At 41.6% G+C, this 21,137-nt stretch overlaps 1 protein-coding gene across 1 annotated transcript in view; it reads left to right on the top strand.

The window, feature by feature from the left end:
- Positions 1-21,137, top strand: part of LOC147749190 (maestro heat-like repeat-containing protein family member 1) — a 53,609-nt gene that overhangs the window by 9,485 nt on the left and 22,987 nt on the right. The window contains exons 4-11 of the mRNA XM_086936546.1: positions 4,166-4,244; positions 4,672-4,785; positions 5,432-5,493; positions 7,090-7,209; positions 16,007-16,114; positions 17,320-17,440; positions 19,995-20,035; positions 20,325-20,466. Coding sequence (XP_086792672.1) covers positions 4,166-4,244; positions 4,672-4,785; positions 5,432-5,493; positions 7,090-7,209; positions 16,007-16,114; positions 17,320-17,440; positions 19,995-20,035; positions 20,325-20,466 — 787 coding nt within the window. The remainder of the gene's footprint in view (positions 1-4,165; positions 4,245-4,671; positions 4,786-5,431; positions 5,494-7,089; positions 7,210-16,006; positions 16,115-17,319; positions 17,441-19,994; positions 20,036-20,324; positions 20,467-21,137) is intronic.

Here is a 21,137-nt window from a genome sequence, read left to right as displayed (position 1 = left end):
TATCTCTGAGGGTCAATTGTCCATCTAGACTTTACTATATAACATATACTTATATAAATAATGATAAATAGTATATATCATATACATCTGATTAATGTCATCGATCAAAGTAAATTCATTATTTATCCAGCTGGGGTTCCTAAAGTCAATATGTACAGAAACTACCCTACAAATAAGTTCAAACAATCCAAATGCATAATTCAAAATCAAGTTAAAGCCATTCGCTTTGCTATACAATAGCATTAGCAAAGCTAATGCCTTTAACTTAATCAAAAGCAAGACCTATGCATTTTCAATGCTTGTTTTTTTATTGCTGCTATGAGTACTTTCCAAGAGACTGGGAGCATACTACATTTACTCAGATCCTGCTTAATATCTTTTACTAATGCTAACCATTTATCAGGGACCATCTTTGGCAGTGATGGAGTGATGCAAAGTCTTTAATATTTAGTGTAATAGAAGTTATTTTTTAAATCCCTTCACTTCTGTTTGTGCAGGCATCAGTGCAAGTGTTTTAGATTTATTTATATTTAGACAAAACCATGCTATCCCATAAACAGTCTACTTGTTCCGAGAGTCGTGTATCAAGTCTTGGAAAACCATCCCTTTACAGGTTCCTCTTTGAATGGTCTTCTGTTTGCTCCTCTCTGCAAGAATTAATATATTCAGATGGTATGTGGTATCTTGGCAAACACAAGGAGATCTTTGCCACAATGTCCTGAGGTCTAGCTTTGTCATATAGCTCTTTCTCCCCCTTTGTGGTCTCTTTCAATCCCTATAGGGAAGTCTAAAGAGCTGTTCAAGCACTCCACCACATATTCTCCTTCTTCTCCCTTTCCTTTTCCATATTACAGCCTCTTAGATTGCCTGTCTGGACCTATTTTCTAGGTCTTCACATCTATTAATTAATTATATGCTCTCGGTCTCCGGAGTAACTATCGACGTGGTGGCAACCTGGCTCATGTTACATGAAAATTGCTCTTCAAAGCCATGCCTCCAGCCTGGTAATATAGATTCTACCATCTAGTGCAGTGGTTCTTAACCTGGATTCTGCAACACCTACTCAGGCTGCCCACAATAGAAAATCAAATCAAATAGCAAATTAATTAAGCAAACCTAGCTAAACATCGAAAATGTATTAACCCCTTCCATGCTGGTGACGAACCCCAGCCGTCATGCACTACGGTGCTCGTGTGCTGATGACGGCTGGGGTTCGTCATGTCCGGCGGCCGCACACGGGAAAAATCGCGGCCGCACGGAAGGGGTTAATGTTCTATAAATTAGTAGGAATTTGCAACTGGGAGTCTAAAAATTAAGTTGGTACTGTTAGCACGATTCGTGGGAGCAGCACAAGAACAGCAACTAGAATTCAGTTGGACAAATGGTGGCCTCAACTGGAGCACTGCTAGACACGAAAAACGCCAGCAGTAGGAACAAAAAAGAAAGTGATTTGCAACAGTCTAGCATATTGTTTTGAATCTGAGAAATAAAAACACATTTTGAAAAGTTCCAACCTTCCAATTAAAATGTCAACTTTTTCATAGTTTTTTATTTGTGAGTGAAATAATTGCATATGTTGTGTATTTTTTTTGATGTACACTTGTTTCTTTATTTTCCTGTATTGTTTAGATGTTTGAATCGAAGCAATTGTGCTCAGGCAGGGTCCAGCTTCTAGTAGTGATTCAGTCGGTGTCTGTTTACAGATGTCAAAAGTTTAAACACCACTTAATTGTAGTGGCAATTCCGCCTCACTTCAACATATGCAATGTTCCTAACCCCTTCCTACTAGTGTCATGCTTATCACCCACTTAAAGTTGTTCAGTATTTTCATGTGTCACGCTGTGTCTTCCCGGTAGCAAGCCTCAATGTGCAGGTGTTCCGCTACTAGCAGTTGTCATCATGCATCAAGCCGTCTCCCTTACGCCATGTCAAAGTCCTCATGCCCTAGTCTCTCTTCCTCCACCCATAACAATACATATAACCCTCATACACTGCCTGTCATTCTTCATAACCCACCTTGTCGCACACCATACCCGGATGGTGTCAGGCTTCAATCGGGGTAGAACGCATCTGAGCTGGGTTTTGCTTCTAACATCTGAAGTCACAGGTCTCGCCTTTTCAGACGAATAGCCAAGGCTATTGTGAAATATCCTTCAGGCTTAAAGAGCATCTTCATGCGTCCCAGACATACCAACTTTCAATGCATGTACCTGTCTTGTCATTCTCTATATCTCCTATTGTGTCACAATCCTTGTCCCCGTCTCGGACTTTAACCTGCAAGCAGCATACCTACAAGCCAAGTTGTCAAAATCCCATGATTTCAAACTCCTAGAATCACCTCGAACCACGAGTATCATAGGGTTTTACCAATTGTCTCTAGAAGGAAATGCCACTGTTCAGTGGAGTCGCTCTATCCATTACTGTTTCGGTTTCATCCAATCACCTACAAGATGCTGCTTTAGGTTTCACACGTGTTCAAAGATGACTTACAAAGATGTCGTGCTCATGTCAAAACATACCTGCTGTTATCATGGAATGTATGACCTTACAACGCGGTCTTTACACCGCGATACGTTCACAACGCGGTCATTACAATGCAAGTTGTTAGAACGACTTGCGCTAGAGGCGAGGGACTTAGGAATAGTATGATTTACTATTCCAACTCCAGCTACGTAACAGTAGGGAAGGTATTGGAATAGTAAATCATACTATTCCTTACTATATAGCGCCATCCAGCGCAAGTCGTTGTAACGACTTGCGTTGTAATGACCGCGTTGTAAACATATCGCGGTGTAAAGACCGCGTTGTAACTGTTGTCTCCCATTATCATGCTCTTCCCTACTAACAGACCTACATAGTCATCTTCCGTGCGGCTGCTCACCCGCAATTATGGCACCAACCAGTCATCAGAATGGCTGGAGTCGAAGACCAGTGTCACAACTCCTTAAATGACCAGTTCAGGTGTGGCACGTTCTGCCAGAATAATTGATGACAAATCACCTTAAAGTAATATTCAGTATTCCCTTCTACATAAGTATGTGTCGCTTAATAGCTACTACATAAAACAAGCTTACAAAAAAAAGTGCTGCAATTAACAAAATAAATAATTATGAGAAGCATACGCTTACCGTCATGGCGGCAGAGAATAAAGAAGCTTACAAAAAAAGTGTGGCAAGCTGATAATATACCTACTGTGTCACGCCACGGGTAAGAGATCCAATCCCGCTAGGCATGGCTAAAAGGAGACAGGATGGCAACAAGCAGTGATTTACATGCCTTGCATGCAATCATTGCACTGCTATCGGCATAATTTGTGATGCCAAACGTCGCGCACGAATCAAAGCTGAAGGTGGAGCTAAGACGAGGCTTTTGGAATTGTATCAATTCCAAGAAGATTCGTAAGACGAGAGCAGCACATGCGCTGCCTATGTCACAAGACCTAAAAAAGGAAGTACACAACTTGACGACCATGGCATGAAATTCTAAATAGCAATGCTGGTGTGCGGAATTTGCAATGAACAGGAACCAAAAAGACATGCAGCTCTGATGGGGACCAATCTGCGAGAACTGAATGCAAGCAAAGAACAAAAAAAAGAAATTATTGCTAGCGGTACGGCAGAAGCAGCGAGTGGCGGTGAGACCTGAAAAAGACCCTAATGCAGGCACCAACAGAAACACTCGCTCACTACTCTGCCAACCAGAAACTGGGGACACAAAAGGGAGGAAAAGTGCACAAAAGAGGCCCGCTCTGAAAAGCATGCAACCCACCTTGCTCGCCAGACACTGTGAGATGCAAAGGGGGAACGCACTTACAGTCCCTGGAGATAAACTAAGTTGAAGTGCAACAACAGCCTCTGTCTTGATTTCCTTGAACAGCAGACGCTGTCACTAGTGCCAACTGTGTTAAATAGCATTCAGTACGACTGCCTGCTGCAATGTTGTGAGACTTCAGTCTCCAAACCATGCAGAAACCATAGGAAACTAAGGCGTTAATCTTAGAATGGCAACTGAGAATTTGCAATTCCACCATCATGGCCCCACAAATCCTGACAAACTCTTATGCCGTCATTTCCCCACTGAATGGAATTTGCTTTCCAGATGTATAGGGTTGGCTTTCAAATAGCCTAGCTTCCATTATTGTTTAATATGGCTTTGTTATTGACAGATCTGCGCACCCTACCGTGGAGGTTCAGATGAAAGGGAAGAGTCAGTCAAGGTGTCCACGGCCATTATCCTGTCACTGGGTGAGTTGGTCATAAATGTATATATGTATATATTTGTGATACTGCAAGTATATGACGGTCTTTACCAGTGATCGGGTCCTCCGAAACATTAATTTCTGTCCACTGCTCTGCACATCACTTGATCTTCTTAAAAGCTATTGTTGCTTCAGTAATTACCTCCCTTCCCAGTGCATTTGTTAGCTTTCTATTAGAACACGTTGTCCAATTTACTATATACAGCTATAGTAGTCACATGAGTACCATGTGCTCCACCGATCATCATTAAATGTTGTAAACTATTGATATTGTACCTCCTGGATATGCGTTGAAAATTTCCTTACATTTGGCCTTGATGACCTGCTCCCCTGCGTTTAGTTCCTCCGTGCATGATTTTATTGTATGTCATTTTTCATGTATGTCTATTTTTCTCTTCACTTTACTCTTGCAGCCCATTCTAGCTCTAGTGAGGTCCTTAAATATTTTGGAAGTAGCTTGATCCATATGGGTGCAGAGTCCCGTGCCACAACAATAAAGCTGCTCTGCAAGCTTCTTGCTGAAACTGGTAAGCCTCTCAGTGGGTGGGTGGCAGCATGTGATTTCGATAGACATGGAAGATAGTTAAAGGACTGAATGCTTTCATGGAATGTGGAGCCCTAAGTTATAATTCCAACTTACCCTCTTACTTAACCAACATGGTGCAGCTATGAGCAAATCACCTCAATTTCATATTCCTCAGCTACACTGACTGCCAACAGTTCCTGGTAGAGCACAGTAATTTAAGAATAAATCCTCCCATCGTTAACATGAGTCGTGGTGAAGAAATAAAGTAGTGGTCAAACATTTCCACATCTGTCTTTTTGATAAATTGTTCCCACTGTGAGCCAATAATGGGACAGGGACACTGTGGAAAGAGATCCTGACATAGACTTTGGTGAGGAACAAAAAGGGACATAAAATATGGGGCAGGAAGACACAGACCCACTCAGTGGTACATGATGGCACAGACATGCACAGTAGAACAGGAAGACATTGATAGGCCCATGAGGCTCACAGTCACAGACACACACACCAAGACTTGACAGGACCCTCAAGTAGGTAGGCACATGTAATAGTGGAAGCTTCATCTACTTATCTATTATTCCTGATCGTACTAGACAAAGACAATATCTATGTGTTATGAACATTTGATGTATGGCTTCATTTCATAGATTCAGAAGGTGCCTCTTATCTGGATGCTGTCCGTCACGTGCTTGAGGATGACAATCACAAGGTACCATCAAGTTATTATGTGTGCAGCATTCTGTGGTCAAGCAGTTTCATAATTAGCAACACAATCTAATTTAAGTTATGCACTTTTTGAATAGTGCAGTATTCTCTACTTACGTGGACTCATTGCAGTGGTGCGTATACCACAGTCTGTTGTATTTTTCTAAGGCTGGTCTTTCGTGCAGGTGTTGGGTCATGCAACCTCCATCCATGTGTGTCTCCTCAGTGTCTTGTGTCTACTGTTTCCCTGTTCAAGTGGACATATCCAAGTTTTCCTGTCCTTCTCTGTGTCAACTCATTTTCAGGCCCAATCCCATAGAAAGTCCCTGTTCCCTAATTGCTGAATAAGTGTGTGTTAAGAAACAATTCTCACCAAACATGGTTCAATAATACAGGATAATATTCAATGTGCACATTTGAAAAGTCTGATTGTGATATAAAAGATGTATTTTGTGTAGAAATTGGAATATATATAACTCTGTTGACTCCATGTATGTCCACAATGTGCCCAATGTCAGTGCAATTGAGAAAGCAGGCAACTTCAGCATCAGCATCACCGTGTTCAGCATGTAAGCAAGCACAGGATATAGGCATGAAGGAAAATCAACAAAGTCATTTTCTTTGGTTAACCAACAAAAACTTGTATTTCCATGACTGGGTCTCTAGTGTATTCTCTTTGAGAGGTTTATTGAGTTGACCATTTTTTAACCTCAGGGCATGATATAAACCTTAAATTCTTGGTAGACTAAACCAGAAACATCAGACACAGAACTCTACCAGAAATATAAGAATCAAAGCAATAAAACATGGACGTATTCTTTGGAGGTTGAAGCCATTGGGTCCAGCCTGTGCAAATATGCAGCGAACAGAGTCATGTTAGGGATGTGAATTTTAACCAGGCTACTAGAGGAGACTGTGACTATATACGGTCTTGAGCCAAAATGATTTCTTGAAAGTGACATGGATCAACCAAACAACAAGGTGTGGGACAATGGACACTGAGTACTTTAACCCATTTGTTATCTGCTGGCCGTGTTGGGATAGTGTAGGTCTGCTAAATCCTGCAGGTTGAGTTAGACAGTGGCCATCATTTTTCCCACAGACTATTCTAGGTTTTTTTCATTTCCACATTATTGGAATCTACAGCCTACTGATTTCTCATTTGCATTTTTGTAATCAATACAAGGTCCTGAGAGCTTCTTTGCTAGTTGTAACCTACCTAGACATCTTTTGCAATGTATCTTTCAATCTTTTACCAAGTTCCAATCACCTATAGAAGGCGTACACCACCTGGAATGTTTGAATATTCCCTCAATCACGCTTTGGTCAGACATTCTGTAAAAACAGTTTAATTAAATTGATTCAAGTTTTATTCTCAGAGTGTCTTAATAACCATTTTCCAATATTTTTTCAAAGGCTATATCCAGGTACTAGCTTTCCACACATACAAGTGTATTTCTATTTCCTCTATGAACAAAAAGGAAGGAGAGATTGTATGGTTTTCTCACACTCCCGTGCTGCTCCCTCACCAGAATGTGGGATTTGGTTTTATTTATACATCAAAAGGGTTTCTCACTAACTATTTTTTGCTTCATCACAGGTTATTCTTGCCACTTTAAGTTTAATATCCAATTTAACAACCAAAGGATATTATGATATGAATGGAAGAGCTTTGATGGAATATGTGCTTAGGAAAAACAGTCTCATCATTGAAGAACAGGTAAGTGGCAGATGTACATATTTGGGTGGGTGAATGTGTTAGGGGAACAGCAACCGTAGTCAGCCCAAAAGAAATAAGTGGACCTTTTAGCCCCCTTGTGCCCCAATGTAGCTTGTTTGCCACGTAATACAGATCTGCAGTGTTCCATATTTGCCCCTGGTGGTGGAATATAGACCTTATGTACCTCTATTTAGTTCACATAGGCCCACTTAACATTCCATGTTCTCCATTTGAGCCTGATGTTCCCCACTTGCATTCCAGTGCGTCTTTCACCCTCCCTCAACCGTATGGGTCTCCCTTGCTCCATCAGGCTGATTACATTTGAACCTGAAATTCAGCTGCTGACTACCAGTGTCAACACTGTATATGCCATTTCTTTATGTCTTGTTCTTTCAGGGTGCCCATGACGTGAACCAAGCCACTCAAGTGCTTTCCAGTATATTTACTTGTAGCTTCACTTGGACAGTCATCCTTTCAGTATACCTAGGCTTTCCTGTTTTCAGTTTCTATTTGTGGTCCATTCTCGTGTTTTTTTTCAATGTTTTCAAGTTATTTCAATACCTTTAAAAAACAAGCATTGGCATAGTCAATAGAGCTCGCCTTTGGGACCTTTGGGACCTTATAAGTGTTTAGTTATCCAGCACAATATCCTGGTGCAACAGCAAGTGTTGCATGGCTAAACACTTATAAGGTCCCAGAGGAAATACATATTGGCTATGCCAATGCTTGTTTTAAAATCCCTTCTCAATGGTTTATACAATGATCAAAATTACAGCTTTCCTAGAAAATCTCATATCTCCACAATTTCCCAAGCAAAACACCCGGTAAGTAGGAGTAAATGTAAATTCTGCTGTGCAAATCACCAATATCCCTGTTATGCCCTCTTTTTAAGGGCACCACTTGTAACAGGCAAAAATGATGGCACCTTTTAATTTCCGATCCCCGTGGTGTTAGATGTAAAAGAATGCCATAAATATCTCATCCCCAGCAGGCCACTCGCAATGAGCTCCTAAACCATCCTTTCCGATTAGGATGTTTAAGAACTACTGATAAAAGGGATTCCAAAGGGAGTAAATGTGTTAATTTATTGAGCATAATGGAGCATAATGGTGGAAAGAATTGGCAGAGGTGGGCTGCAGAGTTCCTCACAGAACGCTAGCAGCTTAAAGCCATCTGTGGCTACACCAGGACTGGTAAGGGGCGAGATAGGACTGGGCAAATGTGTCGGAATTATTATGATTTATGGAGTCCTGCAGCAGGGTAGCAGCACCGGCCCAGCTCCGAAACAACTATCTCGCACTTCCATGTAAAAGAAGATGTGTGCCCACACTTTTCATCAGTTGTTCATGATAAATGTGCAGATAGTGCGGTTTTAATATTACATAAAGTTCCATGCAGCAGGACCATGACTCGGATAAGGCGAAATGAGGCAGCAATGTTAGGGTATTAGGACTAGGTGGCGCAATAAATCAAGGAAAGGCCATTAAAATAGACGGCTTTCCTTCTTTGCCTGGAGCACCGAGTATGCTAAACAAAATGGACTACTAGTGAGGAACAACAGTGGCTTGTGAGCTGCACTGCTTTAACAATGCTTTTGTTTACTTTTAACAATAACGGGAAAAATAGAGACTATGGGGATACGGAAAACAATATGGTTTATCTGTTAAACTTTTGTAGATCAGAAGTTGGCGTTGCACCTATAAAGCACTTCAAAATCCTAGAAAGGTGCAAAGACGCGATTTGACAGACTGGTACCCCAGTACTCATTTGCTTGGGCTTGTTTGGAAGCTCTGTGGGATCCAATATTTAATTACTTCCAGGGCTTACCAGCCTAGAAAACACATTACAAATCTACAGTCACACATCCTGCACAGCTTGAGTAAATATCTATTGCCAGTCTTTTACAAGACATACGTTAAGCGACGAGCGACCACGTTTACCCAGTCAAATGCAGCACTGAATAATCCAAACATACCAATGCTCGAATTGATAGGCAGGTTCTCTCTGCTCGCTACCTCCACTAGGTGGAGCCTAACCTCCATCACAGCTTCCTTGTGGTGCAGACTGAGCATGGACTCCCACAGGGCCTTCTCGCCAAAGAATGTAAGAAAACTAGAAACAACCGGAACTAAACAAAACCATGCATTTGTATTCTACCATTTGCTTTAGAATCTGCCCGGCACATAACAGAGAGCATACAGCTGCATGCTGGAAGAAACAGAGACGCCACATGTATCTCACTTGGTTTCATTATAGATGAACATTGAAAGTATAATAGTGAAAGAAACAGAAAAAAATACAAGCTTCAGCAGCACACGAGTGGTGCGCGCACGAGGCAAGAAGTAAACGAGAGGGAGGGGTGGGAGAGTGCCCGCGCGCATGCTAAACATCTAAAGGACATTTTGAAAAAAGCACGTAGGTGGTGGCCGAAAAAGCATTGTAGGTGCAAATGATGTTTAAACATGAAGCACAGCAACCTAAAGTGGGTCATCGCGATCGTTGTGAAAACGAAAGTGATTGCGATGACGTGCCAAAACACGTAAGGGATGCGCGCGCAGCAGGCCGCATGCTTGTGCGCATTCTAGCAAGCTGGTGGCTGCTTTGGGAGCACTTCCCAAAGCCGCTACTATATGGACAGCGCATGCGCGCTGACTCATCGAGACCTAATCAGTGGTGTCAGGGGTTACAACTTTTTCGCGCCATGAAAAGCAACAGAATCAGTGTTTTTCTGGTGTGTATGGAACATTTTGCTTTTATTATTGCTTGCTTTCTACACTGATAATGCATGGTATATAGACAGTGTATGTACAATGTATATGAGGTCCAAATACATTTTTGCAAATCAAACGTATTGTAGTACACCATAGACCAGAGACTTCAATGAGTCTTTGGTCATGTGCGCTCGCTTTTTCCTTCCCATGTCCCTTTTTTCTGTGAAAAGGCCCTCTCAACATTGGCACTTGAAATGGGCAATGACAAGACAGCCAGTACACTATTTGCTAACGCTGGCCACTGACATAGCTTTCTATACCTACACTGTGCCCTTGAAGATTGCAATTCTCTGGACAGGTTCTGCAGCATTTGCTTTGAACTGGGCGATTCTGCCCTCCGAGTTATTGAAGTGGTCAAAAATTAAGCAGCACTTTTGAAACTACTGAGAAAATTCCCCTTTACTGAAGGGAACTAGAACTTGCACAGTGTACCACAGTGAGGATTCATTGACTTTAAATGCCATGGTTGATGAAGGGACATTTCTATGTCAAGCCGTTTCTCGTACATTGGAAAATAAAAGTTCCTGAATTGCTCTTCAACACTGATTTGTTTACCATATGGCAAGCACTCTAACATGGAACATGTTGCAGTGCCAAAGTCAATTTAAGGTGTCACCCAGACAACTCTCAAGACGATGTTTCACATTTACATCAAGTATGCAGAACACTTGGCAGACCAGGGTGTTTTCCGCCTCTAGTTTTTTTTATGTCCACTACAGCAGTTATGTTTTCCTGTAAACATCTAAGACTTTAGTAGAGTGTACTTCTTTTCACATCACTAGTAATTTGCGAACAAATATCCTCACATTTCTTGCCTTTGGCATCATCATTCAGCAAACATGTTGTAAACGGTTTCCACATGGGTACTATAGCATTTCACAGCCCCTTGGTCCAAGAACCATCAGCTAAGTGACACAGTTCACAGTGGGATGACTTTTTCTTTGATGCCACACAAAGCACAAAATGAGAAATATTTGTGTTTTAGTCCCCTCGCACAACAAAACAGTGCACTAGGATGGACTAAAAAGTCAATAGCATTCTTCATTAACTCTGAAGATTGTAAAGATGCTTTTAGCATACCATCTAACAAGTGGAAAGGATCTCTTACAGGTATCAATTTTGAAAGGTCATTACACAGCTTTTTTGTATATGTAGCTGAATCACTGCAAGTACAATCAAAATCACTCCAATCTGTGTTGAATTTAGAAAGAAACATTTTGCAGCGGCATACCGAGTGACACTGCGATCCATGTTTCATCCTGTCATGTTTTCCCCACTATCCCAGATGCTTGGCGATAGCACTTTTTTCACATATACTTGTCATTATACATTGCATTGAATGTTTAAAGCCTGTGGTGTTGTCAATTCACCTACTATCAATACTGACTCACTAGAAACTTGGGGCTGATCTATCAAGGGCTTTTACCCATTCTCTGTGGATAAATGTGTTGGCACATTTTGGGACAGATTTGTATGAAACCAGCCATTTTACCTATCAGTAAAAGAATCAAACACAGCCAAAATATCAAATATGATTTTGATATTTCCTGATTCTCTACAGTTTATCAAATTATTAAACACGACCTAAAACATGCTTCTAAACTCTGCATCTTTAGACCAAAGACCACAAAACTTCAAAAAGCAAAAGGAAGAAAAAACATTATTTCAGTGACATCCCTCAACAGCAAAACTCAAGCAGAATAATGTTAGCCCAGTCTTTCTTGCTGCCACCTTATATAACAAAGTTATATTGTATAGGCCCCCTCAGGAAAAAATGACTCTTTCACTCTCCTTTTCCTTTCTTTGAATGGCATTTAATTAGTGGTACGCAGGTGTTTTTTCAGTGTTTATAAGTTTAAACTGGTGAGGGTTTATCAGTTATTATAGGTTTAAAACTAAGACAGCCAAAGTATACCCTATCCATGGTTTTTCAATTATTGCGAAACGATTAACACAGTGTACCCTTACTATTGTGGGGTCCGAGTTTTGATGTCAAACACAAGTGCAGTCAGTGTCCCCAAATAAGAGTCATTGCCACTGGTTTGAGTAGGACTGTGGCCCTTCTGATCCTTTGATGGCTTTCATCAAGCTCTTGTGGTGTGAAAAATTGTTCAATGTTGTGAACAACGCACATCAGAAAAGGGTCCAATAATATCCTTTAGTTATTCTCATTCTAATTATTTGCCCTCCTCTTCCTCCACAGATCCAATGAGTGATTTTGTATTGGGCACGTCTTCTGCCTCTTCTCTTTTCTTGGACCTTCTCAAGTCCTATGGACGCTTACACTTTGATCATATCTCTAGTCGCTGTAGAAACACCTGTCATCTGACTAGGGGACGGGAATGAGTTTTGGATCAGTGCCCTTCACCAGTGTTTGTGGGGCTGCAGGTGATGGTGTGAAAGCATGGGCAATGGGAGGTGGCATGGTGCCTGAAGGCTGCAGCACACTTGGCTTTGTCAGTGTCCCTGTGAGAGTAGGCCACAGTTGCTTATGCTCTCCCCAATCCTTTCAGAACAGCAAACGTACCATGTCCTTTTTGATCACTGTGAAAGATGGCGGGACCTTATTGAAGCTTGTAAGGAGAGGAACATGCACCACTTTTGGAGCCTGATAAAATGGGGTGCAGGAAGCACATGTAATCACTGCAAAATCATGTGGAGCCTGCTCTGTAGGTTAAGTTTTTTCAGATCAATATGCATCTAATAATAAAATTGATTATGACCCTTCTTGGGTTTATTTTAAATCATCGGATACTGTCTTCAACTTAGCTGATGTGACAATGGCGCTGAGCACTGTTACCATTGGGAGAGCGCCAGGCATAGTCAAGGTCCCCGCAGATATTTTTCTCCAGGATAAAGACAATGGAATTAAAACATAATGTTTTTAGCAAATGCAATTGCTCATGGAGCTCTGATCCCGGATACCTGGAGAGGGGCGGAAATCATCCCGATTTATAAAAAAAGGAGATACATCCTTACCCGGGAACTACAGGCAAATAAGCCTGTTAAACTCAATCCAGAAAGTCGTAGCTCAACTTATCTTGGCAAAAATTAAAACCTGTATTGATGATAATGACATTTTGAGTCCTCTTCTGGGCTAATATGAGCACTATTTATAAAGTATTCCGATTAATTAAAATTTATCGGTGGACAGTAACACTTGGAAAAGGAAGCCTTTATGCAGCCTTTGTTGATCTTAAGTCTGCTTTTGACTTGATATCACAGCCCAAACTGTGGAGGGTACTGCAGGAACTCGGCTTGCCCCCGACCTACTTTTCCTAATTGTGCGCCTCTACGAATACAACTATGACCACATTTGTTGGGGGGCGCCAGGAAACAAGACTGACCAGTTCCCGGTAATGATGGGAGTACGTCAGGGTTGCGTTTTAGCACCTACGTTATTCTCACTCCTTATTAATGGTATTATTAGCTTTTTAGCTTCCTTTTCCACAGATGCTCCAGTTTTAGCAGGCACAAAAAGTCCCATAATAATGTTTGCGGACGATATGCTTATACTGTCTAAAACACTGAGTGGGCTACAGCATTCGCTGTTGCATTTTGAAGAATTTTGCTTATTGCCTGGCCTAACAGTCAATAGTTCAAATAAAAGTTCATGACCTTTAAACCACATAGGTCATTTAATGGGGGGTAATGGATGGGCAATCCGTGGATCAGGTTGATGCATTACTTATCTAGGCATCACCCTGCATAAACGACTTAGCTGGAGGCCGCATATTGACACCATGGCCTTAAAGCACATGCAGTTGGCCGGAGCCATGAAAAAAAGGAACATAAGACATCACTGACTAAGCCCCTTTACCCCGGCACTGCACATCTATATTATGGGGCTTAGAGAAAATGCATCCTCTAGCTTTCTCCGAGAATAAGTTCCTGAGTGGGATAACAAGCCTACATCAAAGTACCCCTATGATTTAGGCAGAAAAGCCATAGTAGACCTTGCAAGGCTATGCCCTATTCTCTTCTGGCGTAGAATCTGGCGTACCCCAGAATTGGCCATCTTTGCAGACGGTCTTAAAGATATAATGGAGGCAGATCACTTCCACAAGATTGGCTGGCTATGCAACATCAGATCATTACTAATTAGCATGGGTATGCCATCACTGTGGGATGATCCTAGTGCTACTGGGTTCCCACCAAAACATTTAATTAAGCAAAAGTACTGGGAACCGATGGTGCAAGAAGCAAATAGAATGAGCGATGCCACCTCTCTAACAGGGAAGTTCTAACAAATTAAACCAAATCCATGTTTTACTGTGACGTAATTAGTACTAAGCCGCTAGATCGCAAACTGTGTTTTCAGTTTAGAGCAGGCTGCTTACCTTTGAAGTCCTTTACAGCTGCATGGTCCACTGCGGCCGATGACAAATGTCTAAACTGCACTGACACTGAAGAATCATACGCGCATGTGCTGTTTGTCTGTCTGGTGTACGCTGCTCCCCGCAAAGCCTGGCTGACACCCATTTGTAGGAACATGGGTACTCACTTGTTAAGTGTAGCAATGAGAATATTGTGTTCTGATCCATCAGTCCAGTGCGCAGTATCAGTGGAAACGTTTTTGAGATGGATGTGGACAATTAGATCTAGGCTCCTTTTGTACCTCTGTAAATGAAGTCTCCTACCGATAATAATAATAATATGCTATATTTTAATGCTTGGACACTTTTTTAAACTATCTATCAATTAGTAGCATTAATTTTGTCTATCAACATATAGTGTATGCTCTTTTAATGTGTTTGATTATCTCTTTTTATTGAAATTTTCAATTTATTGTATTTTTTTTATAACTTCAATCGTTTTTATGTGAATTGCTTTTGTGACGTCTGTCGAATAAAGCTCATGTTGACTGACAGTTAAGCAAGGCCCAACCTTAAAAAAACAAAACCTATGAAAAGCCATTTTTTGGAAAGGCAAGGGTCAGTTTTGGTCATGATTCAAAATGGTGGCCAAAGATAAAATGGTGCCGCAAATGCAAATTTTTACATGAATAAGTGCATAATCAAAACAGCAAAAACTATTTTATTCTAACAAGGTCTGATGCTGGGGACAATTCAGATGCCTGTCCTTGTGTTGCATCGCACTGTAAGAATGATGCTTGTACACCTAGATCCCATCTTAGTTAACCTGATGCACATGTTGACTGGCTTAAGCGCAAAGAAATAAAATGCTCAGACACTTTGGGAATGGGACTGGCTCAACAGCAGTGCTCACAGGCAGTACAGAGGCCAACCACACAATCCAGCCTATGAGATCCAACTGCCCCTTAGACTTTACCAAGGCTAACTGGGCTATTTCTGGGGTGATTGGGGAAGGCACATGGGCATTCAGCTACTGCACTGATAAGCTGGGCTTTTCACTGACAGTGCATTATCTAGTGGGTTATTTTCTGTTGCATACCCCACTTTACAGTTTAAATGCCTAACATGGCAAACCACCAAATCCAGCGCAAAGTAGCATGAACATACTTCAAATCAGTATTTTATATCAAAACTACCTACCATAAACGTGGTTCCTGGTATTCTTTAGTCTTTATTGAGTGTATTAAGTCCCATAAGGTATCACATACTTCCTCATCAAGTCATAGGGGAAGGGCAAATCTGTGTGGTGAGCACGAGATACTACTGTGTGGTGCCAGAGGCGCAATTTCTCAGGGGTAGTGTCCCATGTATCAGAACCTTATATATTATAAGTGAGTCCACCGGTATTTTGACAGTATATGAATGCTATACCCTCCCACGCCTAATGGCTGGGTACTTTTATACTCAACAGAGCGGAGCATGGGAGCATAATCGCATTTGTACATTTCTATTTACATGTTTGAGGCTAGTAGTTTTGCTTTCACATTTGGATTTGTCAAGAGGTTCTCTTTGTGCTTGACAACCTTGATTAGAAAGTTGTGATGTTTTAACTCTCAAATCTCTTGTCCCTCCATAAGGAGAGAAAACACAATTAAAATTATGTGCAAATACATCGTATTTTACTTTGCTTTCTTTTCCACATTTCCACAGAACGCTAGTCACCTGGATGATGAATCTGATGTTGAGGAAGAGACCATCCTCATCCAAATCTCTCAGCTCCTCAATACAATTGCATTACACCATAGAAATACTGATGAGGTAAGCAAGGGGGATGTGAAACAAGGTGGGTTATTTAACTAGGTGTATAGAAAATATAACTTGCAGAATGTCCAAAGACTCCTAAATTCCCGGGTGATCTTCATTATCCTCCGGCTCAAATACAAGCACATTTTTGTAAAGCTCCCTCTGCTGCAGGGTTGTATGTTGGAACCATGCAGGAATTTATCACACCTGCCTTAACAACGTGTTCTGAACCACGATTGCATGTTTGAAACGCATTCCTTTACCAGAGAAGTCGTTACAATGAATTGCCTTAGGGAAAGCGCTGGACTTTGGAATAGTAAAATGTACTATTCCAACTCCATTATGTGCAACAGTAGGGAAAGTGTTGGCCTTAAAGTCCAAAATTAGTCCAACAACGCTTTCCTTTAGGCGAGGCATCGCAACTACCTGTGTGGTAAAGGAATACATTGTAAAGATGCATTAGTGAGTTGGATCACATTGTTAATGCACACAGTGGTTCGAGATACGATGTAAAAGTTGTGTCCTCTGATGGAGGAATGGAGGTCTGCTGTCCCATGCAGAACTTCCCAGGGTTTGGAGCATTTGTACAAGAGCACCAATTGAATCCTACCTCATTCATTAGAATGAGGCAGAAGGGTTTGCAGCTTCTTCTAAATAGACTGAAATGAGACTTAATGGTACACCGGTTATATTGCATAACTTTGCTTCTCAATTTGCATCTCCTATTTGCTACCTGTCCCATGATACATCAGGCACCAATATTTCATATCAACATGGTTGTTCATTCCCAGCCATTGCTTTTCGTATTCTGGCACATTCCTAAAGATGATTCTATGAAGATTCCAACAGATAATGAGCTAATTTGCAAACTTCAGCTCACTTGTAGGGTTTTTGGAAAGTAACATGTTTCACACATTCTCTGCACATAATGGGTTCATTTTGATTGGATGCAGAATCCCAGATTGTAGCATTAAACACGGTTAGTGCTACATCAGTGTAATACTAGGCATCTGCCTTGGACCCCATCAGCGAGGAATTATATCAGCAAGGGGATGAATCAAATATAGCCCCATCTCTTGGATATGGGAGCTTGCAAAATGCCCTATGAACTAAATAAAATGCCAAAAACCCTCCCACCAGCCATGATTGTTTATCTGTGGGAATAAAGCCTTATTAAATGCTAATGATACAAATAACACGTTCACCACTCTTTCTTGCAGGACTTTTGGAAAGAGATTTTGCTCTACATGCTGGAAGAGGGCTATACTTCATCTGTGCCAGCACTGTGCCAGATGGTACTTGTTGTAGATAAGAAAGCAAGCATCAACTTTAAGGAATGTGGTGAGTCTTAAACATCCTACTCATTGATGCCGTGGGATCTACCATTGAAGGTGGTTAATGCTTCCTCCTCCTCTCCCCAGATTCCCTCATATTTAGTAATGATCTGGCATGAGGTGAAGAACCAGTCCATTAGCTCAGGAGTTTGGTTAATTTACTATAGTATGTGGGTGTCATTCTTTCAATAACAGTGTTTGCTCTCACTTTAGTGATATATGTATCTGTGTTGATGTTGCTGCTTTCTATATAATAATAAATCTTCATTCGGAAGTAGTCACATCCATAAAAGATTCAAAAAAATATAAAATATAACTATAAGAAGAACTTCATTACATTAAAAGAGATACTGTGCAAATTTGCATGGTCCAAGCTGACGTCAGTCGCATCTTGAGCTTCTTGATCTAAAAGAATCCCTCAGGAAATTTGTGGCAACAAAAAGGGTATGGTTGTTAGGCAAAAGCTGCAAATGCATTACTACAACCCAGGCTTGTCTAAATTTCATGGCTTTTAAAAGGAGCCTAAGAATCAATCTCCTGGGGTGGGGAAAATATTTACATAAGAAGACAAAGTGTAAGGTGTCCTGTGGCGGCCAAAAGTGTGGCAGGGTATGCTCAGACGTGAGTCCCTTGCTCACTTTGCCACTGGATTCAATCAAGCCGGGCTGAAGACGGCTGGAATGCCAGAAACCGGTCCTCGGAAGCTTGTTTCCGGGCCAGGGAAGGCATGGCTTGGCAGTTTGGGCTGGACTGTTCCCATGAGGCACAGGGTCAGACTAATTAGCATATAGCCATGTCTGAACTGGGGGGGGGGCAGAGTGGGCTAAAGAATGGTGATGGATTAAACCCAGATCTTTTGACTGGGTGTGAGTGTTTGATTGGTTTAGATGCTCCGTCCATTACCACCCCCTTTTGTACTGCTATTGGCCGCCATAAGTGTGGCAGGGTATGCTCAGACGTGAGTCCCTTGCTCACTTTGCCACTGGATTCAAGCAAGCCGGGCTGAAGACGGCTGGAATGCCAGAAAACGGTCCTCGGAAGCTTGTTTCCGGTCCAGGGAAGGCATGGCTTGGCAGTTTGGACTGGACTGTTCCCATGAGGCACAGGGTCAGACTGATTTGCATATAGCCATGTCTGAACTGGGGTGGCAGAGTGGGCTAAAGAACGGTGATGGATTAAACCCAGATCTTTTGACTGGGTGTGAGTGTTTGATTGGTTCAGATGCTCCGTCCATTACCACCCCCTTTTGTACTTCTATCTGTGACTAGCATAGATGCCTCCCCTGGTCGCTTAAAGATAATGTGCCCAGTGATATGGGAGGGTCCGCCGCCTTGTTCTCTATATACTTATTGTAGTTTGTCAGCCATAAAGTTACTTTCTGTTGGTTTCAGCTCTTCATCTGGTTATTACCCTCACGCCACTTAAATGCAATGTGCTGACTGTCTCAGGTTTCCACACTCTGTGAGACTTCTCAGGCCTCTAATGGTCCTCTTCAAACCTTGGAGTATTCTTGCTCTCCATGGAGTTACCTATCTCTGGTATGGTGATCAGACCTTTCTGGGTATGGTACCTATTTATACGCTTTTACTTTAGTCAGCCGCAAAATGGATGTATTTTATTTCTCTATGGAGTTACTTTTGGTTATGATATTTGTCTCTTCAATGTTTCTGGTTCATTATTTTGGACTTCAGATCCAGACTAAATTGCTAGTTATTGGCTCTCACTTGACATATGGACCTGATAGACAGGGAGGCCTACTCAATGAGGGTAAGTGAAAATAATTATTTGGACTGACTCCAAGGTCAAGAAGTAGATTTGCATCATGTGGTGAGAACCTGTAATTGAAAACTACATTTCCAGAGCTCCAATTAGCAGTCCCCACTCAACTTTCCAATGAATATGTTGATAAAGTACAAGTAACCTGGGCAGATGGTATCATAGTCTATTTCTTTGTCACTCATGTAAAGGGTCCTAAGCAGAACAGAACAGGTAATTATGTATTCATTATAGCCTGCTCCCCAGGTGGTTAACATTATTAGAAAATGGTTATGCAAGAACATGTTTTGGTGTCCTCTTTCTGTTGGGATATCCGCTGTCGCAGAATGACTCCTCTTTAGCATGGTCCATTCAATATGTAGGGCGTGTCCACGGCTCCTGTTGCATCCTCTCTTATCCCACTGTAGTCTTCTGTCACTCAATGACAGCTGAAGCAGGACCATTGCATGACAGCTTAGGTATCATCTTCTGCGGCTGTCATTCCTTGACAGCAATTGTTGGGGTAGGGAGGTGGAGCATTGTAGCACAGACCATTGAGGTACTGTATACCACTAGCAGCATCCTTTGTGGTGGGGTTGTCTTTGTCAGTATCTGCAGGGACATTAAAGCATCCTCATGACCTCTAGTGCCTTATTGAAATACCACCCATCACTCCATCCTCTTCTTTGCAGATACTACTGAGTGTCTTAAGTGTGTTTGTCAGCCACATGTCTTCCTTTGGCAAGTGTTGCTCAGTATTTTATGGACTGAGTATGACATGTCTTCTTTCTTTTGTATCTAAACAGCTAAAGGAATTCCAATACACAGCCTCTTCATAAGATTGCTTGTGAGTATCCACCCCCACCATATTCCAACAGATCCCTCTCCTCAAGTTCTTTGCTGGCATTTCTATGCAACCTGCCCATGGAGAGCTTGCATTCAACTCGGCTTTTATCCTTTTGAACTTGATGGTTTTATTTCTAGTCAATTGGTTATCAGTAAGACATACTATTTATATCACACAGAAACAGCCAAAATGAGGTATTAAGTACTGTATAGAAAACAAGGTAGCATTTCCAGATGCTTTAAAGACCAGTGAGTATTCTCTTGCTGAATTCTTTGTTGTGTGTTTTCAGGTCATTTCTTCACATCCTCGCTGGGATGTCGAAAAGGGAACCGCTGTCTTGGCTCTTCTCGAACGCCTGATTCCTGCAAACTACCCGTTTTTAGCGAGGCTCATCAGAATGAAGATCCCCCCATTGATAACATATTTGGAAGGTGAGTTCCCAAAGCACAAGCCATTGAGCACCCAATTTAAACAAGCATTAATGGTATTTCAAACAAGCATTGACAAAGCTATTAAGCCTGGTGTTGGCTGCTAGTTTTTAGGCTTTGTCCACGCTTGTTTTTTTTCACAGTTTTTGTAAGCCTTTACTGTGGGAGGAGATGCCAGGTACTCAAAAAGCCCACATTCCTTTAGTAGTCCCTGGAACTAAAGAAAAATACTTTGTGGATGTGCTCCTTGTGACCCTCACGGGTGAGTAGTGCGCTCTACAAGTGTATTGATTGATTGATTGAAAAAGCAGAATGCCATCACTTACAGTGAAGTTAGCTTAAGGCTGATTTGGCCCATGATGAATGCTGTGGAGGGCAGAAGAGAATGTGAATGATATGAAACAATAGGTCAACAGATGAGGAGGTCGAACTATGAAGTGTTATAATCATTTTGGTCTTTGTTATAATAAAGGAGTATTTTTCTATATGTATGTAATTTTAGAGCAGGTATGCACTTTTTATCTCTGAACCACGACGGCCATCCCCTATGTGATCAAGGCTGCATCTGACAGCCAAATGCTTTCAGGCTAAAGCTCTGTAAAATAGATCTTCTGCAAACAAGTGATGTGGCAGCCTTTCGGTTATATAAGAAAGGAAACAAAAATATATAAACC

The sequence above is a fragment of the Lissotriton vulgaris genome, chromosome 1_1 (genome assembly GCF_964263255.1).
Source record: "Lissotriton vulgaris chromosome 1_1, aLisVul1.2, whole genome shotgun sequence".
Classification (NCBI taxonomy): domain Eukaryota; kingdom Metazoa; phylum Chordata; class Amphibia; order Caudata; family Salamandridae; genus Lissotriton; species Lissotriton vulgaris.
This window is presented reverse-complemented; position numbering and strand designations above follow the sequence as displayed.